The sequence below is a fragment of the Lissotriton helveticus genome, chromosome 7, assembly GCF_964261635.1.
Source record: "Lissotriton helveticus chromosome 7, aLisHel1.1, whole genome shotgun sequence".
In the NCBI taxonomy this organism is placed as follows: domain Eukaryota; kingdom Metazoa; phylum Chordata; class Amphibia; order Caudata; family Salamandridae; genus Lissotriton; species Lissotriton helveticus.
This window is the reverse complement of record NC_136068.1, coordinates 800,237,952-800,256,421: the sequence shown is the minus strand read 5'-3', so window position 1 is coordinate 800,256,421 and position 18,470 is coordinate 800,237,952. Positions and strand designations below refer to the sequence as shown.

At 45.8% G+C, this 18,470-nt stretch overlaps 1 protein-coding gene across 6 annotated transcripts in view; it reads left to right on the top strand.

Annotated features, from left to right (window-relative positions):
• Positions 1 to 18,470, top strand: part of LOC144769206 (F-box/LRR-repeat protein 3-like) — a 139,249-nt gene that overhangs the window by 69,307 nt on the left and 51,472 nt on the right. For 4 of the 6 annotated variants that reach the window (XM_078653229.1, XM_078653228.1, XM_078653227.1 and 1 more), the window contains one exon: positions 14,846 to 14,920. The exons of the other annotated variants lie outside the window; for them this stretch is intronic. In XM_078653229.1, the coding sequence (XP_078509355.1) occupies positions 14,846 to 14,920 (75 nt within the window). The remainder of the gene's footprint in view (positions 1 to 14,845; positions 14,921 to 18,470) is intronic. 6 annotated transcript variants of the gene reach the window in all.

Genomic DNA, 18,470 nt, shown 5'->3' with positions numbered 1-18,470 from the left:
TTACTGGAAAGGAAACAAGCTTCGCTGGGGAGCAGCCTGGACACTTTTCACGTTCCTCACCAGTAGTTTAGTGCACAGCTCACCCCCCTTAACTATGGTGTGAATGTTGTTTTGGCACACAGTTTGGACGACTGCCTGTTGCATGCTCGCCCTTTTAGAATGATATGTGTGTTGCACTTTGATTATAATACCATCTACCATGTACTGTGACACTTACATACAGCACCCTGGCCAGCAGAGACCAGAAGAACTATTTGACATGCCAAATGTGCAGAATTACTCCCTAGTGCAGAACCCGCCCCTGCCCCTATTGCTCATAGTTTTGACAGATTATGACTTTGGTTAAATTAGGCACTTAGAATGTGCAAGGGATACACACACGACCCGTAGATACCAAATACATTTTTATCTCAGACGCCACCATATGCAAATTGATTCAGAAAAGGGGGTGGTGATGGACAAAGCATCTGCATTAAGCAGAACACTCATACCCAGTCTAAAGATCAGGGCTTGATCCATCACCGTTTTTTAGCTCACTGCACCATCCCAGTTCAGAACCTGGCTACATGCAAATTAGTCTGTCCCTGGCCCAGTGCATCATGGGAACAGGGCAGACCAAACTACCAAGCCAATTCTTTACTGGAAAGGAAACAAGCTTCCGGCGACCGGTTTCTGGCATTACAGCCGTCTTCGGCCCGGCTTGCTTGAATCCTGATGGTGCAGTGAGCAAGGGACTCATGTCTGAGCATACCCTGCCACTCCTATAATGCCCAAAACGATTCAGAAAAGGGGGTGGTGATGGACAGAGCATCTGAATTAAGCAGAACACTCATACCCAGTCAAAAGATCAGGGCTTGATTCATCACCGTTTTTTAGCTCACTGCACCATCCCAGTTCAGAACCTGGCTACATGCAAATTAGTCTGTCCCTGGCCCAGTGCATCATGGGACCAGGGCAGACCAAACTACCAAGCCAATTCATTACTAGAAAGGAAAGAAGCTTCCAGGGACCGGTTTCTGGCATTACAGCCGTCTTCGGCCCGGCTTGCTTGAATCCTGATGGTGCAGTGAGCAAGGGACTCATGTCTGAGCATACCCTGCCACTCCTATAGTGGCCAAAACGATTCAGAAAAGGGGGTGGTGATGGACAGAGCATCTGAATTAAGCAGAACACTCATACCCAGTCAAAAGATCAGGGCTTGATCCATCACCGTTTTTTAGCTCACTGCACCATCCCAGTTCAGAACCTGGCTACATGCAAATTAGTCTGTCCCTGGCCCAGTGCATCATGGGAACAGGGCAGACCAAACTACCAAGCCAATTCTTTACTGGAAAGGAAACAAGCTTCCGGGGACCGGTTTCTGGCATTACAGCCGTCTTCGGCCCGGCTTGCTTGAATCCTGATGGTGCAGTGAGCAAGGGACTCATGTCTGAGCATACCCTGCCACTCCTATAGTGGCCAAAACGATTCAGAAAAGGGGGTGGTGATGGACAGAGCATCTGAATTAAGCAGAACACTCATACCCAGTCAAAAGATCAGGGCTTGATCCATCACCGTTTTTTAGCTCACTGCACCATCCCAGTTCAGAACCTGGCTACATGCAAATTAGTCTGTCCCTGGCCCAGTGCATCATGGGAACAGGGCAGACCAAACTACCAAGCCAATTCTTTACTGGAAAGGAAACAAGCTTCCGGGGACCGGTTTCTGGCATTACAGCCATCCTCGGCCCGGCTTGCTTGAATCCTGATGGTGCAGTGAGCAAGGGACTCATGTCTGAGCATACCCTGCCACTCCTATAGTGGCCAAAACGATTCAGAAAAGGGGGTGGTGATGGACAGAGCATCTGAATTAAGCAGAACACTCATAACCAGTCAAAAGATCAGGGCTTCATCCATCACCGTTTTTTAGCTCACTGTACCATCCCAGTTCAGAACCTGGCTACATGCAAATTAGTCTGTCCCTGGCCCAGTGCATCATGGGAACAGGGCAGACCAAACTACCAAGCCAATTCTTTACTGGAAAGGAAACAAGCTTCCGGGGACCGGTTTCTGGCATTACAGCCGTCTTCGGCCCGGCTTGCTTGAATCCTGATGGTGCAGTGAGCAAGGGACTCATGTCTGAGCATACCCTGCCACTCCTATAGTGGCCAAAACGATTCAGAAAAGGGGGTGGTGATGGACAGAGCATCTGAATTAAGCAGAACACTCATACCCAGTCAAAAGATCAGGGCTTGATCCATCACCGTTTTTTAGCTCACTGCACCATCCCAGTTCAGAACCTGGCTACATGCAAATTAGTCTGTCCCTGGCCCAGTGCATCATGGGAAAGGGCAGACCAAACTACCAAGCCAATTCTTTACTGGAAAGGAAACAAGCTTCCGGGGACCGGTTTCTGGCATTACAGCCGTCTTCGGCCCGGCTTGCTTGAATCCTGATGGTGCAGTGAGCAAGGGACTCATGTCTGAGCATACCCTGCCACTCCTATAGTGGCCAAAACGATTCAGAAAAGGGGGTGGTGATGGACAGAGCATCTGAATTAAGCAGAACACTCATACCCAGTCAAAAGATCAGGGCTTGATCCATCACCGTTTTTTAGCTCACTGCACCATCCCAGTTCAGAACCTGGCTACATGCAAATTAGTCTGTCCCTGGCCCAGTGCATCATGGGAACAGGGCAGACCAAACTACCAAGCCAATTCTTTACTGGAAAGGAAACAAGCTTCCGGGGACTGGTTTCTGGCATTACAGCCGTCTTCGGCCCGGCTTGCTTGAATCCTGATGGTGCAGTGAGCAAGGGACTCATGTCTGAGCATACCCTGCCACTCCTATAGTGGCCAAAACGATTCAGAAAAGGGGATGGTGATGGACAGAGCATCTGAATTTGGTCTGCCCTGTTCCCATGATGCACTGGGCCAGGGACAGACTAATTTGCATGTAGCCAGGTTCTGAACTGGGATGGTGCAGTGAGCTAAAGAACGGTGATGGATCAAGCCCTGATCTTTTGACTGGGTAAGAGTGGTCTGCTTAATTCAGACACTCTGTTCATCACCACCCCCTTTTCTGAATCGTTTTTGGCCACTATAGGAGTGGCAGGGTATGCTCAGATGTAAGTCCCTTGCTCACTGCACCATTAGGATTCAAGCAAGCCGGGCCGAAGACGGCTGCAATGCCAGAAACCGGTCCCCGGAAGCTTGTTTCCTTTCCAGTAAAGAATTGGCTTGGTAGTTTGGTCTGCCCTGTTCCCATGATACACTGGGTCAGGGACAGACTCATTTGCATGTAGCCAGGTTCTGAACTGGGATGGTGCAGTGAGCTAAAAAACGGTGATGGATCAAGCCCTGATCTTTTGACTGGGTATAAGTGTTCTGTTTAACTCAGATGCTCTGTCCATCACCACCCGCTTTTCTGAATCGTTTTGGCCACTATAGGAGTGGCAGGGTATGCTCAGATGTAAGTCCCTTGCTCACTGCACCATTAGGATTCAAGCAAGCCGGGCCGAAGACGGCTGCAATGCCAGAAACCGGTCCCCGGAAGCTTGTTTCCTTTCCAGTAAAGAATTGGCTTGGTAGTTTGGTCTGCCCTGTTCCCATGATGCACTGGGCCAGGGACAGACTAATTTGCATGTAGCCAGGTTCTGAACTGGGATGGTGCAGTGAGCTAAAAAACGGTGATGGATTAAGCCCTGATCTTTTGACTGGGTATGAGTGTTCTGTTTAACTCAGATGCTCTGTCCATCACCACCCCCTTTTCTGAATCGTTTTGGCCACTATAGGAGTGGCAGGGTATGCTCAGATGTGAGTCCCTTGCTCACTGGACCATTAGGATTCAAGCAAGCTGGGCCGAAGACGGCTGCAATGCCAGAAACCGGTCCCCGGAAGCTTGTTTCCTTTCCAGTAAAGAATTGGCTTGGTAGTTTGGTCTGCCATGTTACATGATGCACTGGGCCAGGGACAGACTAATTTGCATGTAGCTAGGTTTTGAACTGGGATGGTGCAGTGAGCTAAAAAACGGTGATGGATCAAGCCCTGATCTTTTGACTGGGTATGAGTGTTCTGTTTAACTCAGATGCTCTGTCCATCACCACCCCCTTTTCTGAATCGTTTTGGCCACTATAGGAGTGGCAGGGTATGCTCAGATGTGAGTCCCTTGCTCACTGCACCATTAGGATTCAAGCAAGCCGGGCCGAAGACGGCTGTAATGCCAGAAACCAGTCCCCGGAAGCTTGTTTCCTTTCCAGTAAAGAATTGGCTTGGTAGTTTGGTCTGCCCTGTTCCCATGATGCACTGGGCCAGGGACAGACTAATTTGCATGTAGCCAGGTTCTGAACTGGGATGGTGCAGTGAGCTAAAGAACGGTGATGGATCAAGCCCTGATCTTTTGACTGGGTATGAGTGTTCTGTTTAACTCAGATGCTCTGTCCATCACCACCCGCTTTTCTGAATCGTTTTGGCCACTATAGGAGTGGCAGGGTATGCTCAGATGTAAGTCCCTTGCTCACTGCACCATTAGGATTCAAGCAAGCCGGGCCGAAGACGGCTGCAATGCCAGAAACCGGTCCCCGGAAGCTTGTTTCCTTTCCAGTAAAGAATTGGCTTGGTAGTTTGGTCTGCCCTGTTCCCATGATGCACTGGGCCAGGGACAGACTAATTTGCATGTAGCCAGGTTCTGAACTGGGATGGTGCAGTGAGCTAAAAAACGGTGATGGATTAAGCCCTGATCTTTTGACTGGGTATGAGTGTTCTGTTTAACTCAGATGCTCTGTCTATCACCACCCCCTTTTCTGAATCGTTTTGGCCACTATAGGAGTGGCAGGGTATGCTCAGATGTGAGTCCCTTGCTCACTGGACCATTAGGATTCAAGCAAGCTGGGCCGAAGAGGGCTGCAATGCCAGAAACCGGTCCCCGGAAGCTTGTTTCCTTTCCAGTAAAGAATTGGCTTGGTAGTTTGGTCTGCCATGTTACCATGATGCACTGGGCCAGGGACAGACTAATTTGCATGTAGCTAGGTTTTGAACTGGGATGGTGCAGTGAGCTAAAAAACGGTGATGGATCAAGCCCTGATCTTTTGACTGGGTATGAGTGTTCTGTTTAACTCAGATGCTCTGTCCATCACCACCCCCTTTTCTGAATCGTTTTGGCCACTATAGGAGTGGCAGGGTATGCTCAGATGTGAGTCCCTTGCTCACTGCACCATTAGGATTCAAGCAAGCCGGGCCGAAGACGGCTGTAATGCCAGAAACCAGTCCCCGGAAGCTTGTTTCCTTTCCAGTAAAGAATTGGCTTGGTAGTTTGGTCTGCCCTGTTCCCATGATGCACTGGGCCAGGGACAGACTAATTTGCATGTAGCCAGGTTCTGAACTGGGATGGTGCAGTGAGCTAAAGAACGGTGATGGATCAAGCCCTGATCTTTTGACTGGGTAAGAGTGGTCTGCTTAATTCAGACACTCTGTTCATCACCACCCCCTTTTCTGAATCGTTTTTGGCCACTATAGGAGTGGCAGGGTATGCTCAGATGTAAGTCCCTTGCTCACTGCACCATTAGGATTCAAGCAAGCCGGGCCGAAGACGGCTGCAATGCCAGAAACCGGTCCCCGGAAGCTTGTTTCCTTTCCAGTAAAGAATTGGCTTGGTAGTTTGGTCTGCCCTGTTCCCATGATACACTGGGTCAGGGACAGACTAATTTGCATGTAGCCAGGTTCTGAACTGGGATGGTGCAGTGAGCTAAAAAACAGTGATGGATCAAGCCCTGATCTTTTGACTGGGTATAAGTGTTCTGTTTAACTCAGATGCTCTGTCCATCACCACCCGCTTTTCTGAATCGTTTTGGCCACTATAGGAGTGGCAGGGTATGCTCAGATGTAAGTCCCTTGCTCACTGCACCATTAGGATTCAAGCAAGCCGGGCCGAAGACGGCTGCAATGCCAGAAACCGGTCCCCGGAAGCTTGTTTCCTTTCCAGTAAAGAATTGGCTTGGTAGTTTGGTCTGCCCTGTTCCCATGATGCACTGGGCCAGGGACAGACTAATTTGCATGTAGCCAGGTTCTGAACTGGGATGGTGCAGTGAGCTAAAAAACGGTGATGGATTAAGCCCTGATCTTTTGACTGGGTATGAGTGTTCTGTTTACCTCAGATGCTCTGTCCATCACCACCCCCTTTTCTGAATCGTTTTGGCCACTATAGGAGTGGCAGGGTATGCTCAGATGTGAGTCCCTTGCTCACTGGACCATTAGGATTCAACCAAGCTGGGCCGAAGACGGCTGCAATGCCAGAAACCGGTCCCCGGAAGCTTGTTTCCTTTCCAGTAAAGAATTGGCTTGGTAGTTTGGTCTGCCATGTTACCATGATGCACTGGGCCAGGGACAGACTAATTTGCATGTAGCTAGGTTCTGAACTGGGATGGTGCAGTGAGCTAAAAAACGGTGATGGATCAAGCCCTGATCTTTTGACTGGGTATGAGTGTTCTGTTTAACTCAGATGCTCTGTCCATCACCACCCCCTTTTCTGAATCGTTTTGGCCACTATAGGAGTGGCAGGGTATGCTCAGATGTGAGTCCCTTGCTCACTGCACCATTAGGATTCAAGCAAGCCGGGCCGAAGACGGCTGCAATGCCAGAAACCGGTCCCCGGAAGCTTGTTTCCTTTCCAGTAAAGAATTGGCTTGGTAGTTTGGTCTGCCCTGTTCCCATGATGCACTGGGTCAGGGACAGACTAATTTGCATGTAGCCAGGTTCTGAACTGGGATGGTGCAGTGAGCTAAAAAACGGTGATGGATCAAGCCCTGATCTTTTGACTGGGTATGAGTGTTCTGTTTAACTCAGATGCTCTGTCCATCACCACCCCCTTTTCTGAATCGTTTTGGCCACTATAGGAGTGGCAGGGTATGCTCAGATGTAAGTCCCTTGCTCACTGCACCATTAGGATTCAAGCAAGCCGGGCCGAAGACGGCTGCAATGCCAGAAACCGGTCCCCGGAAGCTTGTTTCCTTTCCAGTAACGAATTAGCTTGGTAGTTTGGTCTGCCCTGTTCCCATGATGCACTGGGCCAGGGACAGACTAATTTGCCAGTAGCCAGGTTCTGAACTGGGATGGTGCAGTGAGCTAAAAAACGGTGATGGATTAAGCCCTGATCTTTTGACTGGGTATGAGTGTTCTGTTTAACTCAGATGCTCTGTCCATCACCACCCCCTTTTCTGAATCGTTTTGGCCACTATAGGAGTGGCAGGGTATGCTCAGATGTGAGTCCCTTGCTCACTGCACCATTAGGATTCAAGCAAGCCGGGCCGAAGACGGCTGCAATGCCAGAAACCGGTCCCCGGAAGCTTGTTTTCTTTCCAGTAAAGAATTGGCTTGGTAGTTTGGTATGCCCTATTCCCATGATGCACTGGGCCAGGGCTAGACTAATTTGCATGTAGCTAGGTTCTGAACTGGTATGGTGCAGTGAGCTAAAAAACGGTGATGGATCAAGCCCTGATCTTTTGACTGGGTATGAGTGTTCTGTTTAACTCAGATGCTCTGTCCATCACCACCCCCTTTTCTGAAACGTTTTGGCCACTACAGGAGTGGCAGGGTATGCTCAAATGTGAGCCCCTTGCTCACTGCACCATTAGGATTCAAGCAAGCCGGGCCGAAGACGGCTGCAATGCCAGAAACTGGTCCCCGGAAGCTTGTTTCCTTTCCAGTAAAGAATTGGCTTGGTAGTTTGGTCTGCCCTGTTCCCATGATGCACTGGGCCAGGGACAGACTAATTTGCATGTAGCTAGGTTCTGAACTGGGATGGTGCAGTGAGCTAAAAAACGGTGATGGATCAAGCCCTGATCTTTTGACTGGGTATGAGTGTTCTGTTTAACTCAGATGCTCTGTCCATCACCACCCCCTTTTCTGAATCGTTTTGGCCACTATAGGAGTGGCAGGGTGTGCTCAGATGTGAGTCCCTTGCTCACTGCACCATTAGGATTCAAGCAAGCCGGGCCGAAGACGGCTGCAATGCCAGAAACCGGTCCCCGGAAGCTCGTTTCCTTTCCAGTAAAGAATTGGCTTGGTAGTTTGGTCAGCCCTGTTCCCATGATGCACTGGGCCAGGGACAGACTAATTTGCATGTAGCCAGGTTCTGAACTGGGATGGTGCAGTGAGCTAAAAAACGGTGATGGATCAAGCCCTGATCTTTTGACTGGGTATGAGTGTTCTGTTTAACTCAGATGCTCTGTCCATCACCACCCCCTTTTCTGAATCGTTTTGGCCACTATAGGAGTGGCAGGGTATGCTCAGATGTGAGTCCCTTGCTCACTGCACCATTAGGATTCAAACAAGCCGGGCCGAAGACGGCTGCAATGCCAGAAACCGGTCCCCGGAAGCTTGTTTCATTTCCAGTAAAGAATTGGCTTGGTAGTTTGGTCTGTCCTGTTCCCATGATGCACTGGGCCAGGGACAGACTAATTTGTATGTAGCCAGGTTCTGAACTGGGATGGTGCAGTGAGCTAAAAAACGGTGATGGATCAAGCCCTGATCTTTTGACTGGGTATGAGTGTTCTGTTTAACTCAGATGCTCTGTCCATCACCACCCCCTTTTCTGAATCGTTTTGGGTATGCTCAGATGTGAGTCCCTTGCTCACTGCACCATTAGGATTCAAGCAAGCCGGGCCGAAGGCGGCTGCAATGCCAGAAACCGGTCCCCGGAAGCTTGTTTCCTTTCCAGTAAAGAATTGGCTTGGTAGTTTGGTCTGCCCTGTTCCCATGATGCACTGGGTCAGGGACAGACTAATTTGCATGTAGCCAGGTTCTGAACTGGGATGGTGCAGTGAGCTAAAAAACGGTGATGGATCAAGCCCTGATCTTTTGACTGGGTATGAGTGTTCTGTTTAACTCAGATGCTCTGTCCATCACCACCCCCTTTTCTGAACCATATACAAATAGCGCTCTTTCAAGAAATGCATTTAATCCAATCCGAATTGCCACACTTACATCGCCGCGGGAAGGGACAATTATATGCCACAGTTCACTCCGCGTGTGCTCGGGGGGTCCTAATATAGATCAGACGGGGAGTTGCCTTTAAGATGCAAGCTACGCGAATAGACGCAGAAAGCAGGTATGTCACTGTTAAAGGCCTTTTAAATGGAAGACCGCTGGTAATAGCCTCTCTGTATGCGCCCAACATAGAGCAGGGATCATTTTAGATATCTTTTCATAGGTGCTAGCGCCCTGGCATGACATCCCTATGATATTAGGAGGCGACTATAACAGCATCTTAGACATAGAACTGGATCGCTCCTTCCCCACCCCCCCTGTCTGGCACAAAAATTACCACCGCCATGAGAACACTGCGAGACTGGTCGTCTCACTGGTGACTGGTGTCTGACAGATGCATGGAGACATTACTACCCCACAGATAATGTGCACTCATACTACTCGAGGGCACATGGGTTACACGTTCGTTTAGACTGCTTTATGGTTACTAGCACCCTTTTACCACACATAACATCTACATACTATCTGGGGCAGACACATTCAGACCACACTCCTCACACAATAGACCTTGAATGGTAACATGTCAGACCGCCGGTCCCAGTCTGGAGACTTCAAACCGATACTCTACTTGATGCCCCCTTTCGTGGCTCCCTGGCCACTGCCATCACTCAATATTTTGATGGGAACACAGATTCAGCCTCCACGCCCCACCTGGAATGGGACGCCTTCAAAGTAGTGCTGAGAGGACACTGTCTCCACTCACAGGCGGGCATGCGAAAAGAATTAGAAAAAGATCTGTCCGTACAGAACAAAGATTAACAGTACTTGAACGTGCAGATAATGAGGTGGCTGACGGTGCCCTATCCAGGGAAAGTGAGGAGCACTCTAAGTTTCTAGACAGACTGCGCTGTTTAAATTATGCAGCGCACTCTGCTAAGACCCATCACCAGTGTGATAAGACGGGTAAATTCCTCACATGGTTGATCAGGCAGGAAATGGAGACCTCACCGGTCACCTCCATACGTACACTGCAGGGCGCAATGGTATACACGCAGTCGGCTATTCATGATGAATTTGCATCCCACTCTGATAAGTTATACAAGTCCTGCATACAGGCTACATCTACTGAGATACAGGTCATTTTAGCAGAGCTGGCCCTACCACATCTCACCCCTACTCAACAAGAGGAATTGAATGTCTCCCTCTCACAAGAGGAACTCAAAGTAAGCATATTTTCCCTCTCATACGGCAAATCCCCGGGCCCGACGGCCTGCCGGTGGAGTTTTATAAGGCGCATTCAGATTTCCTTATTCCACAATTGCTAAAACTATATGCAGCTTCTGTTGAGGACTCCACGCTCACGCCCCCGCAGAATGAAGCAACACTTATCTCCTTACCCAAACCAATCAGAGACCCAGAATTACTCGGCTCATATCGCCCCCTAGCATTACTAAACACGGACTATAAAATATTCACATCCACCCTGGCCAAGCGTCTGTCCCCCTTAACACGCTCATTAATACATCCTGATCAAAATGGATTTGTCCCCACGAGAAGCACATCCCTTAACATACAGAGGCTGTTTTGTATACAAACATATGCCACTGGAACTTGACCTCATTCCGGATGTCTGATCCTCGATCTGGAGAAGGCTTTTGACTCCTTAGAATGGCCCTACCTAGCTGCAGAGCTGCGTAAATATGACTTAGGAGATAGCTATATTCAAATGGTAGGACTCCTTTACCAGCACCCTATGGTAAGGGTCAAGACAGGGAAGTTGATCTCTGAAGCTTTACGTATCTGCTGGGAGACACAACAAGGGTGCCCATTGTCCCCATTACTTTTTTCTCTTGCGATGGAGCCATTGCCATGATGCTACGGAATAGCGGAGATAATTGGGGTATACCGATGGGAGGTGATCTACATGTGGTCTCCCTATACGCCGACAACTTGCTGTTATATATCAGAGATCCCGTCCCCCTAATAATAACAACCATTTTTCAGAAGTTTGAGAAAATATCCGGACTCAAAGTAAACTGGGCAAAATCAGGTGTATTCTCATTTGCTGATTCCACAGCTGAAACAAATTTCTTGATAAATATAGCCACACTGCCTTGGCACCGATCACTGTTCAGATACCTTGGTATTTATATCTACAGATCCCCCGCTGACATATTGGAGGGTAATCTCAAAAGAGACATAACTGCAATCAGGGCACAGATACGGTTCTGGAAGACGGTGCCCTTAAACGTGATGAGCCGGGTCACTTTAACAAAAATGATTATACTGCCACGGCTCCTACATTACTTCTCCAACCTTCCGGTGTATGTACCTGTTGGTCTCCTTCGTTCCCTGGAGGGTGTCCTCAGGGATCTAATCTGGAACACAAGCAAACCAAGAATCGCCCTAAGCAAATTATATGCACCCACACGTAGCGGTGGACTAGAAGTTCCAAATATGGAACTTTACTATCTAGCCTCCCAACTGCAATGGATGACGGAATAGATGAGTGGGAAGGGACTGGAGGATACTGCAGGCGTGACACCACCGTGGACACAATCTCAACTGTACCTCTTCTTTCTCCCGCTCGCCCGCAACACACGCCCAACCCAGATATATATTGCATTGGCCCACCTATGCTTTAGAAACAGCCTGTATCTAACTAGGGCCGCATTGCCCTATGCCCCACAATTGCCACTAATAGGCACCCCTAGAGGCACGGGCGGAGTGTCGGACACTGAGCTACAGACCTGGCATGAGGCAGGCCTTGATGCAGTTGGGGATTTATATGTGGAGGGCACCCTTTTACCATTCGACACGCTGGTCCAGGAAAATAACATCCCTGCAGGATAGTTTCTTCTTCACACTGCTAATGTACCGTCTTTGTCTGCCGCATGGGGTGACATAACGTCCGAGCCACCAATGCACTTACTTATTCAATACATACATGCAATGGGTGAAGGCACGCACGTGGCACACTGGTTGGTAGAGGCGCTACTTATACAAACACAAAAACCACTATTGAGACTGCATGGGAACTAGACTGGGGACTCCCCTGGTCGAACAAGGAATGGGATACTGTAATCGCTGGTTCTACTTATATACTGGGCAACTCCAGATTCAAGCTTATTCAGACGTACATAATACATAGAGCGTATCTTTCTCCAGATAAGTTAAATGATTATTTCCATCTCACAGCCTCCGCCTGCCCCAGATGTAATGAAATAGGCGTTGATCTTTTGCACATGTTATGGTCCTGCCCCTCCCTGCAGCTGTACTGGCGCGCAGTCGTAGAAACATTGATATAGTGCACTGGGCCACCCATACAGTTGTGTTGGGAGACCTGTATACTAGGGTTACACCCCCGGACAAAGAAAAATAAAGCGCTCTCCAGATTTAGAGATCTAGGCCTAATAACAGCAAAACGCCTCATCACAAAAAGGTGGAAACACAGAGATCCCCCAGTGCAACACAGTTGGCAGCAGTCCTTTACAAGTTGGGCACAAGCTGAAAATAATACATTACGTAAGGAAGAAACTGCAGGGCTCCGCAAGTACCCAATAGCGCAGGCAAGGGATGTCTTGCTCAAACTCCTTGTGCAGACACATACTGTGGGATCTGAATCACCGCCTTCCATCAACGCGGTGGGGAGCATGGCACAGTAGAGGCGTCCCTTTCCCCCTCCACTCTCCCCCCCCCCTTCAGTAGCATAGGGCGCTAAGTAGCATGAAATACAGGTATTAAGCAAAACACTGACAATGCACTGGCAACAGTTATTATTCGGGTGCCAGAATAATAAAAATATAGCTAAATGTGGTTCTAGATGGTGTTTCCCCCTTTTTCCCTTCCCTTTTAACAGTTTTGGTCATTAAAAAATTGCTTTCTTTATGTAAGTTATATGCGAGGTTTAGATACATTTACAGTGTATAGAGACAACAGGGTACACGCACACTATAAGATGCAGACGCATGACTAAAAACACAGATGTACGCTTTAATCATATCTGTACCATTCGTTCCTTAGTAGTACATGGTGTCTAATTATTGTAACTGTGGTTTGATGGCTGTCGAGCATCTTTAAGTTAAAATGCTTTATTTGTATTTGGAAAAGAAAAACCCAATAAAGAAATATATATTTTGTTTAAATGGGTCTATGGGTGGTCATTAACCTTCATTGGTGCATGGAAATGGAGAACCCATTATTTTGCAGCAAAAATATTGTATGCAGCTCCAGTTAGTGCTCTGGCTATTTTGTGGCAAAAAAAGCTTTCTTCCCCCTTTAAGGATTTTTAGACTATCCTGCAGGGTACTTGGAGAGCCCTCTATCCGAACGATGATGTTATTCTGGCACCACTACTTTCACGGCTCAAAGACCAGCTGTATTACTTTGACAACACTCTGCTTTCTCTGAAAATCTTGTTCTATCCAGAATTTATTGATCTTCTGACAGACACTAAAAAAATTTAAGAATGGATCGCAACAGCCGTCTCCCAACTAAATGATAGAAAAACAAAAAGAGGTTATCCTCTGTCCACAAAAGAATCCCAATCCTCGCGTTAGATTGTCTCTCATTAACCATCAAAGGGAGAATTCTTGAAATGTAGGTGCACTCAAAGACTCTGGAAACCTGTTAGAACGGAATATTAAGGCAGTAAATTGTTATCAGTGTGCCTATCTGAGGATGCTGTGCCTGTTCAAAACTCATCTACAAACTGCACACAATCGTTCTTTAAACTGACTTATAGTGTACAGAAGTGAGATCATATGTTTTTATCCAGGATGACTCTTGTTGGCTACAGTTCACATATGCAAACATATTATACTTAATATGCTGTGAATAGCTTTTAAGTTCACCCAGGGCCTCTGACTCACTAACTTCAGTTGAAAGGTTACGGTGTATAAGCTTGAGTGGACTCATCTGTCACTTGACTTCATTGTACTTGCACCCACCCCGCCAACTTAAACATTTGGCACAGGAGGAATAAGACATTTCCCCCAATGTAGCTAAAGTCTGGAGTGCGGACCCATCATGGTTGTCTTTTACAAAGCATCTAAAGGAGGGTTGTCTTAGGTTAAAGCAGTTTGGTGACAATATGGTGTAAAGTGTTACACAAATGCCTTCCATCCATCAAGGTAGTGGACATAAAATAATGTTAGATGCATAGTTATATTACGTTTGACACTGTCACATTTTTGGTGTCCATGTCCATGTTCCTGTAAAGCAACAATTCAATAATTATAATTTGCTCTCACCAAAGTACAACTGTTTTATTTACAATCACTATAACCAGGGACACTGAAATTATGTAATTCCGTTGCTGCATTGTTTTAAGTATAATTAAGGATTAAAGCTATTTTTATATAATTGAACAACAAATTGCTTCTAGTTCAGAGTGATCAAACATTACTAAACATATCTACACTTTGTGTTTAACAGTGGAAGAGATTTTTCAGTGTTTCACTGATCTCTTTTCAGTTGCTGATGTCATGTGCAAGCATCATACTGGTATTACTGAAGTGAAACTTTTGCCCGATAAATATGGATGTATGTTAAAATCATAAAATAGCTAAATACAACTGTCACAGAATATGCTGCATTACGCCACACAACTTGCCTTTTATTGATCCGTAAATGAACAATCCTTCCTAATAATTTGGTCTTCTCTTGTTGTAAAATTCCAGTGGTGATCACAATAATTTAGTAGAAAGAACTGTCCAATGACATTTTATTGATATAAAAACTGGGCTAAAATATAAGAAGTGTACAGTATGAGGAGCTTAGTCAATGACTGGAACATACTGTCCTGAATAAATGAACAAAAGGGTAACAATAAGAAAGAAATTGTAGAAGAACTTACTCTGGTAACCTAATGTCATTTATTTGTAGGTTCCTGTGTTGTCACATTGACACTGGACCTATTTTTTGTCATCTCGCTGCTCAGGATTTAGCTCTTGAGATCAGGTACGTCGACTTAGTGTACAACGAGCTGCACAGTATTTTGCAACAGTGAGTAATGTTCTTTCAAAATAAGAATTTGCATGCCAATGTTTAGGCAAGCAACATTACAGTCCATGAAGATGCATGGGTTGTTATTTTACTTCAAAATTTGAATAGGAACACCAATGCTTGGTTAACTCTTATGGTTTCTTTACCAATTGTATAGCCATTGTGCCAACTTTAGAGGTTGCAGACCTGTGCGCAAGGGATCGAATTTGATTAAAAGATGCCAGTCAATCAATATGCTTATATAGTGCATAGCACCTGAATTTAGCTTCCATGCAGGGTTATGGTGACTCACCCTTTATGGGTTCTCCTTCGGATGTATGACGTTACAATGCGTGCTTTTACCAAGCATGCCGTTACAACGCAGTTTTTATGACGCATACCATTACAACGCATAGCGCTTTGGGGTGCTGGATAGTGAATAGTTTAATTTACTATTCCAACTCCAGTCCCCGAGGACACTAGGGAAGGTATTGGATAGTAAATTAAATCTATTCCCTATCCTAGAGCGTCCCCAGCGCAATGCGTTGTAATGGTTTGCGTTGTAATGGTTGCGTCGTAATGGTAGTGCGTTGTAAATGTTTCGTTGTAAAGGCTGTTCACCTTCTCCTTCTTACCAAGCTGCCAAGTTCTCACCAATTCCAACCTGCTGTGGATATTAATCATGTCACCTTGCTATGTAATACATAACAAAATATATGTTCTTTTGTGATCTTTTTAAGAATGCTGAGCAATATCAGCAAAAGCATTTAAAATTGCAAACTGTATTTAAAAAACGTATAACAGTTATACTAACTATACTAACACCTAAAATTAATATGCTAACTTGTACATATTTCATTAAATACAAATACGTATTTATTACTAGATTAAAGTAAACAATATTAAATACAATTATATTCTTAAAAACAATCTTATATATTCCTTTGATATTCTGTTGCACAATATTTTTGAATTAATATGTTTGTCATTCACCGGGCTGGGGGAAGGACATGGACAATGCAGATTGGGTTGGCGGCACTGGGGGCAAACAAACGGACAATAAGGTTGGGCATGAGGGATTGGGGCAAGCAAACAGAAGCACACTGAAAACAGAGGTTGGGAGGGAGGTGCTGGGGGAAGCACACGACAACTGAGGTTGGTAGGGAGGGGCTGGGGTAGTATTCGAGGGAGGCATCTGGAAAACACACACACTCTTGTAGAGTGCTTAAAACAAAAATAATTAGCACATGAAAAATCAAGTAGTGGAAGGACACAGTAATTATCCAAGAGAGGGACAAATACAAGAAGAAGGAAAGCCTAATTAAGATAATAAATTCAAAGTAAGAAAATACGAGCGACAATAAAGCAAAGTAATGGTAAATAATGGGCAGGCTCTATCTAAGCCCACTTTAACGTAACAAAATGTCTTGCAACTTCCAGTGCATGCGCTGCCTGAGGCGAAACCAAAAATGGTACCACCTCAATGTATTAGAAGGCTAGAAAGTATATAACAGGTTATTTTACTTTGCAACTTGTAGCGGCCCTCTGAAAGAAACACAGGGCTTTAAGAGGTGCGGGTCACAAAGGGTCTGAGCACCGGCAGTTTTTTAAAGGGGACCTCGAAACGGGTCTCTTTCGTGCTCTGTTTTGAGCCCTGACACAGGCAGTCCTTTTTTTCCGGACTGCAATGACAGCAGTTTGCTGTCACTGCAGTCCTAAAAAAAAGTGCCAGGGCGCAAAATAGCCCGATAGAGACCCGTTTCGAGACAGCAGGCACATCGATGTGCGCTGCTCACACTGCTCACCTCTCACGTTACGGTATGACGTTGTACCAGGTGAGCGTTGTGGGGCAAGGGAGTCATTTTCTTTCTGGATTTCCCTACTATTTCTGAAACGCAAGAGCAGCAACATTGTGGTGGTGTCACCAGGGCTTTAAGTAGAAGCTTTTCCAATATTATATACAAGCCATAGTTGCAGCTTATTTATCTTATGCAACTTAAAACCATTGACAAAGCCAATACTTGTTGTTGGTATGATGTTACTTGTTGTATCACATATCTGGATGCAATGACAGAATCAGCAAAATACAAGTCGGGCGGCACACTATGCTAAAAAGAGATTTTTAGCGTAAGTGTTTAAAGCCACACCCTTAATTACATCGGCCACGCCCCTTTGAGAGACCCCCCAGTTTTTTTTATCCCACTTAAAGCCCTGAAGAAACGTGTTGTGTGAAGACAGAAAAGAGAAGGAAAGATTTTCGTGCTTGGCTAGTTAAGTAAATAACATTTCACAGGTAGCACTACAAATGAAAGTCAGTCTCAGTTTCACCTTTCAAAAAATGGTATGCTGATCTAGTTTGAAGAATGTTTCGCAGTTTCGTTTTCCTGGCGTATTGTTAACATTTTCATTTATGGTGTGGATAAAATGAATCACAGCTGCGACCTACATATTTGAATGAATGTTTTTTTGTGAAGTGATGTTAGACTAACTATTTTTGCCTGGTATACATAGAATTCCAAAGTCCTGCAAAGACCCTCCTTAAGCCAAGGGTCACTTTCAAGAATATGTGCCTGGGCAGTGAAGGAACCCTTTGGTGATGGCGTAATATATTGCAGCCTACACCTATGTTCAGATAACTGAACGTGCCCTGGGTGAGATGTATATGTATTAAAAAGGAAGTCAACCTTTTGCCAAGTCAAAATGGCAGTTTACAACTGCACACAGTCTGCAGTGGCAGGCCTTAGATATGTTTAAAATGGTTACTTAAGTGGGTGGTACAAAGAACTCTGAAGTCCCACTAGCAACATTTGCTATACAGGTACTGGGTACATGTAGTACCACTCTCTAGTGACTTACAAGTAAATGAAATGTGCCAATTGGGTGTAGGCTAATGTTTTAGGGAGAGAGCACAAGCACTTTAACACTGGTTAGCAGTGGTAAAGCGTGCAAAGTCCGATGGCTACCAAAAACAAAGTCAGCAAAAACAGGAGTATTGAAGGCAAACAGTTGGGGGAAAACCATGCCAAGGATGTCAGGTCCAACTGTGGGTAGTTATTTAAATTAAGGATGGTGTGAAATATGGTGCTGGGAAATGCAGTGTTACAATGATGTCAATTCAGTTGCTCTAAGTTAATTCTATTTCTTTACATATTCATTTTTGAAGAGAATGCTAAGAGACTGTCAGCTTTCTCTTTTAGAACACCATCTCACATAATTTAGTAACATGGCTTCATATTGACTAGTCAGTAAAGTGGTACGGTGATTTTTTATAATCTAATCATTATTTGGTAAATAAGCTCTAAGGTGGCAGTTCTCTGAATCCTCAGGTCATGGAAAATGGCCACCATGCCTCTAACATCACTCACATCCATTTAACCTTCTTTTAATGGCATACATGTGTGCTAACGAAAGTAGTTGTTGTAGTACTATTCAGGTTGAACCAGGATACTTGGAATGTAAGAACAGACTTTCTGGTAAATGATTGCTCATTACCTACATTGGATACAATAATGCAACAAACATTGGC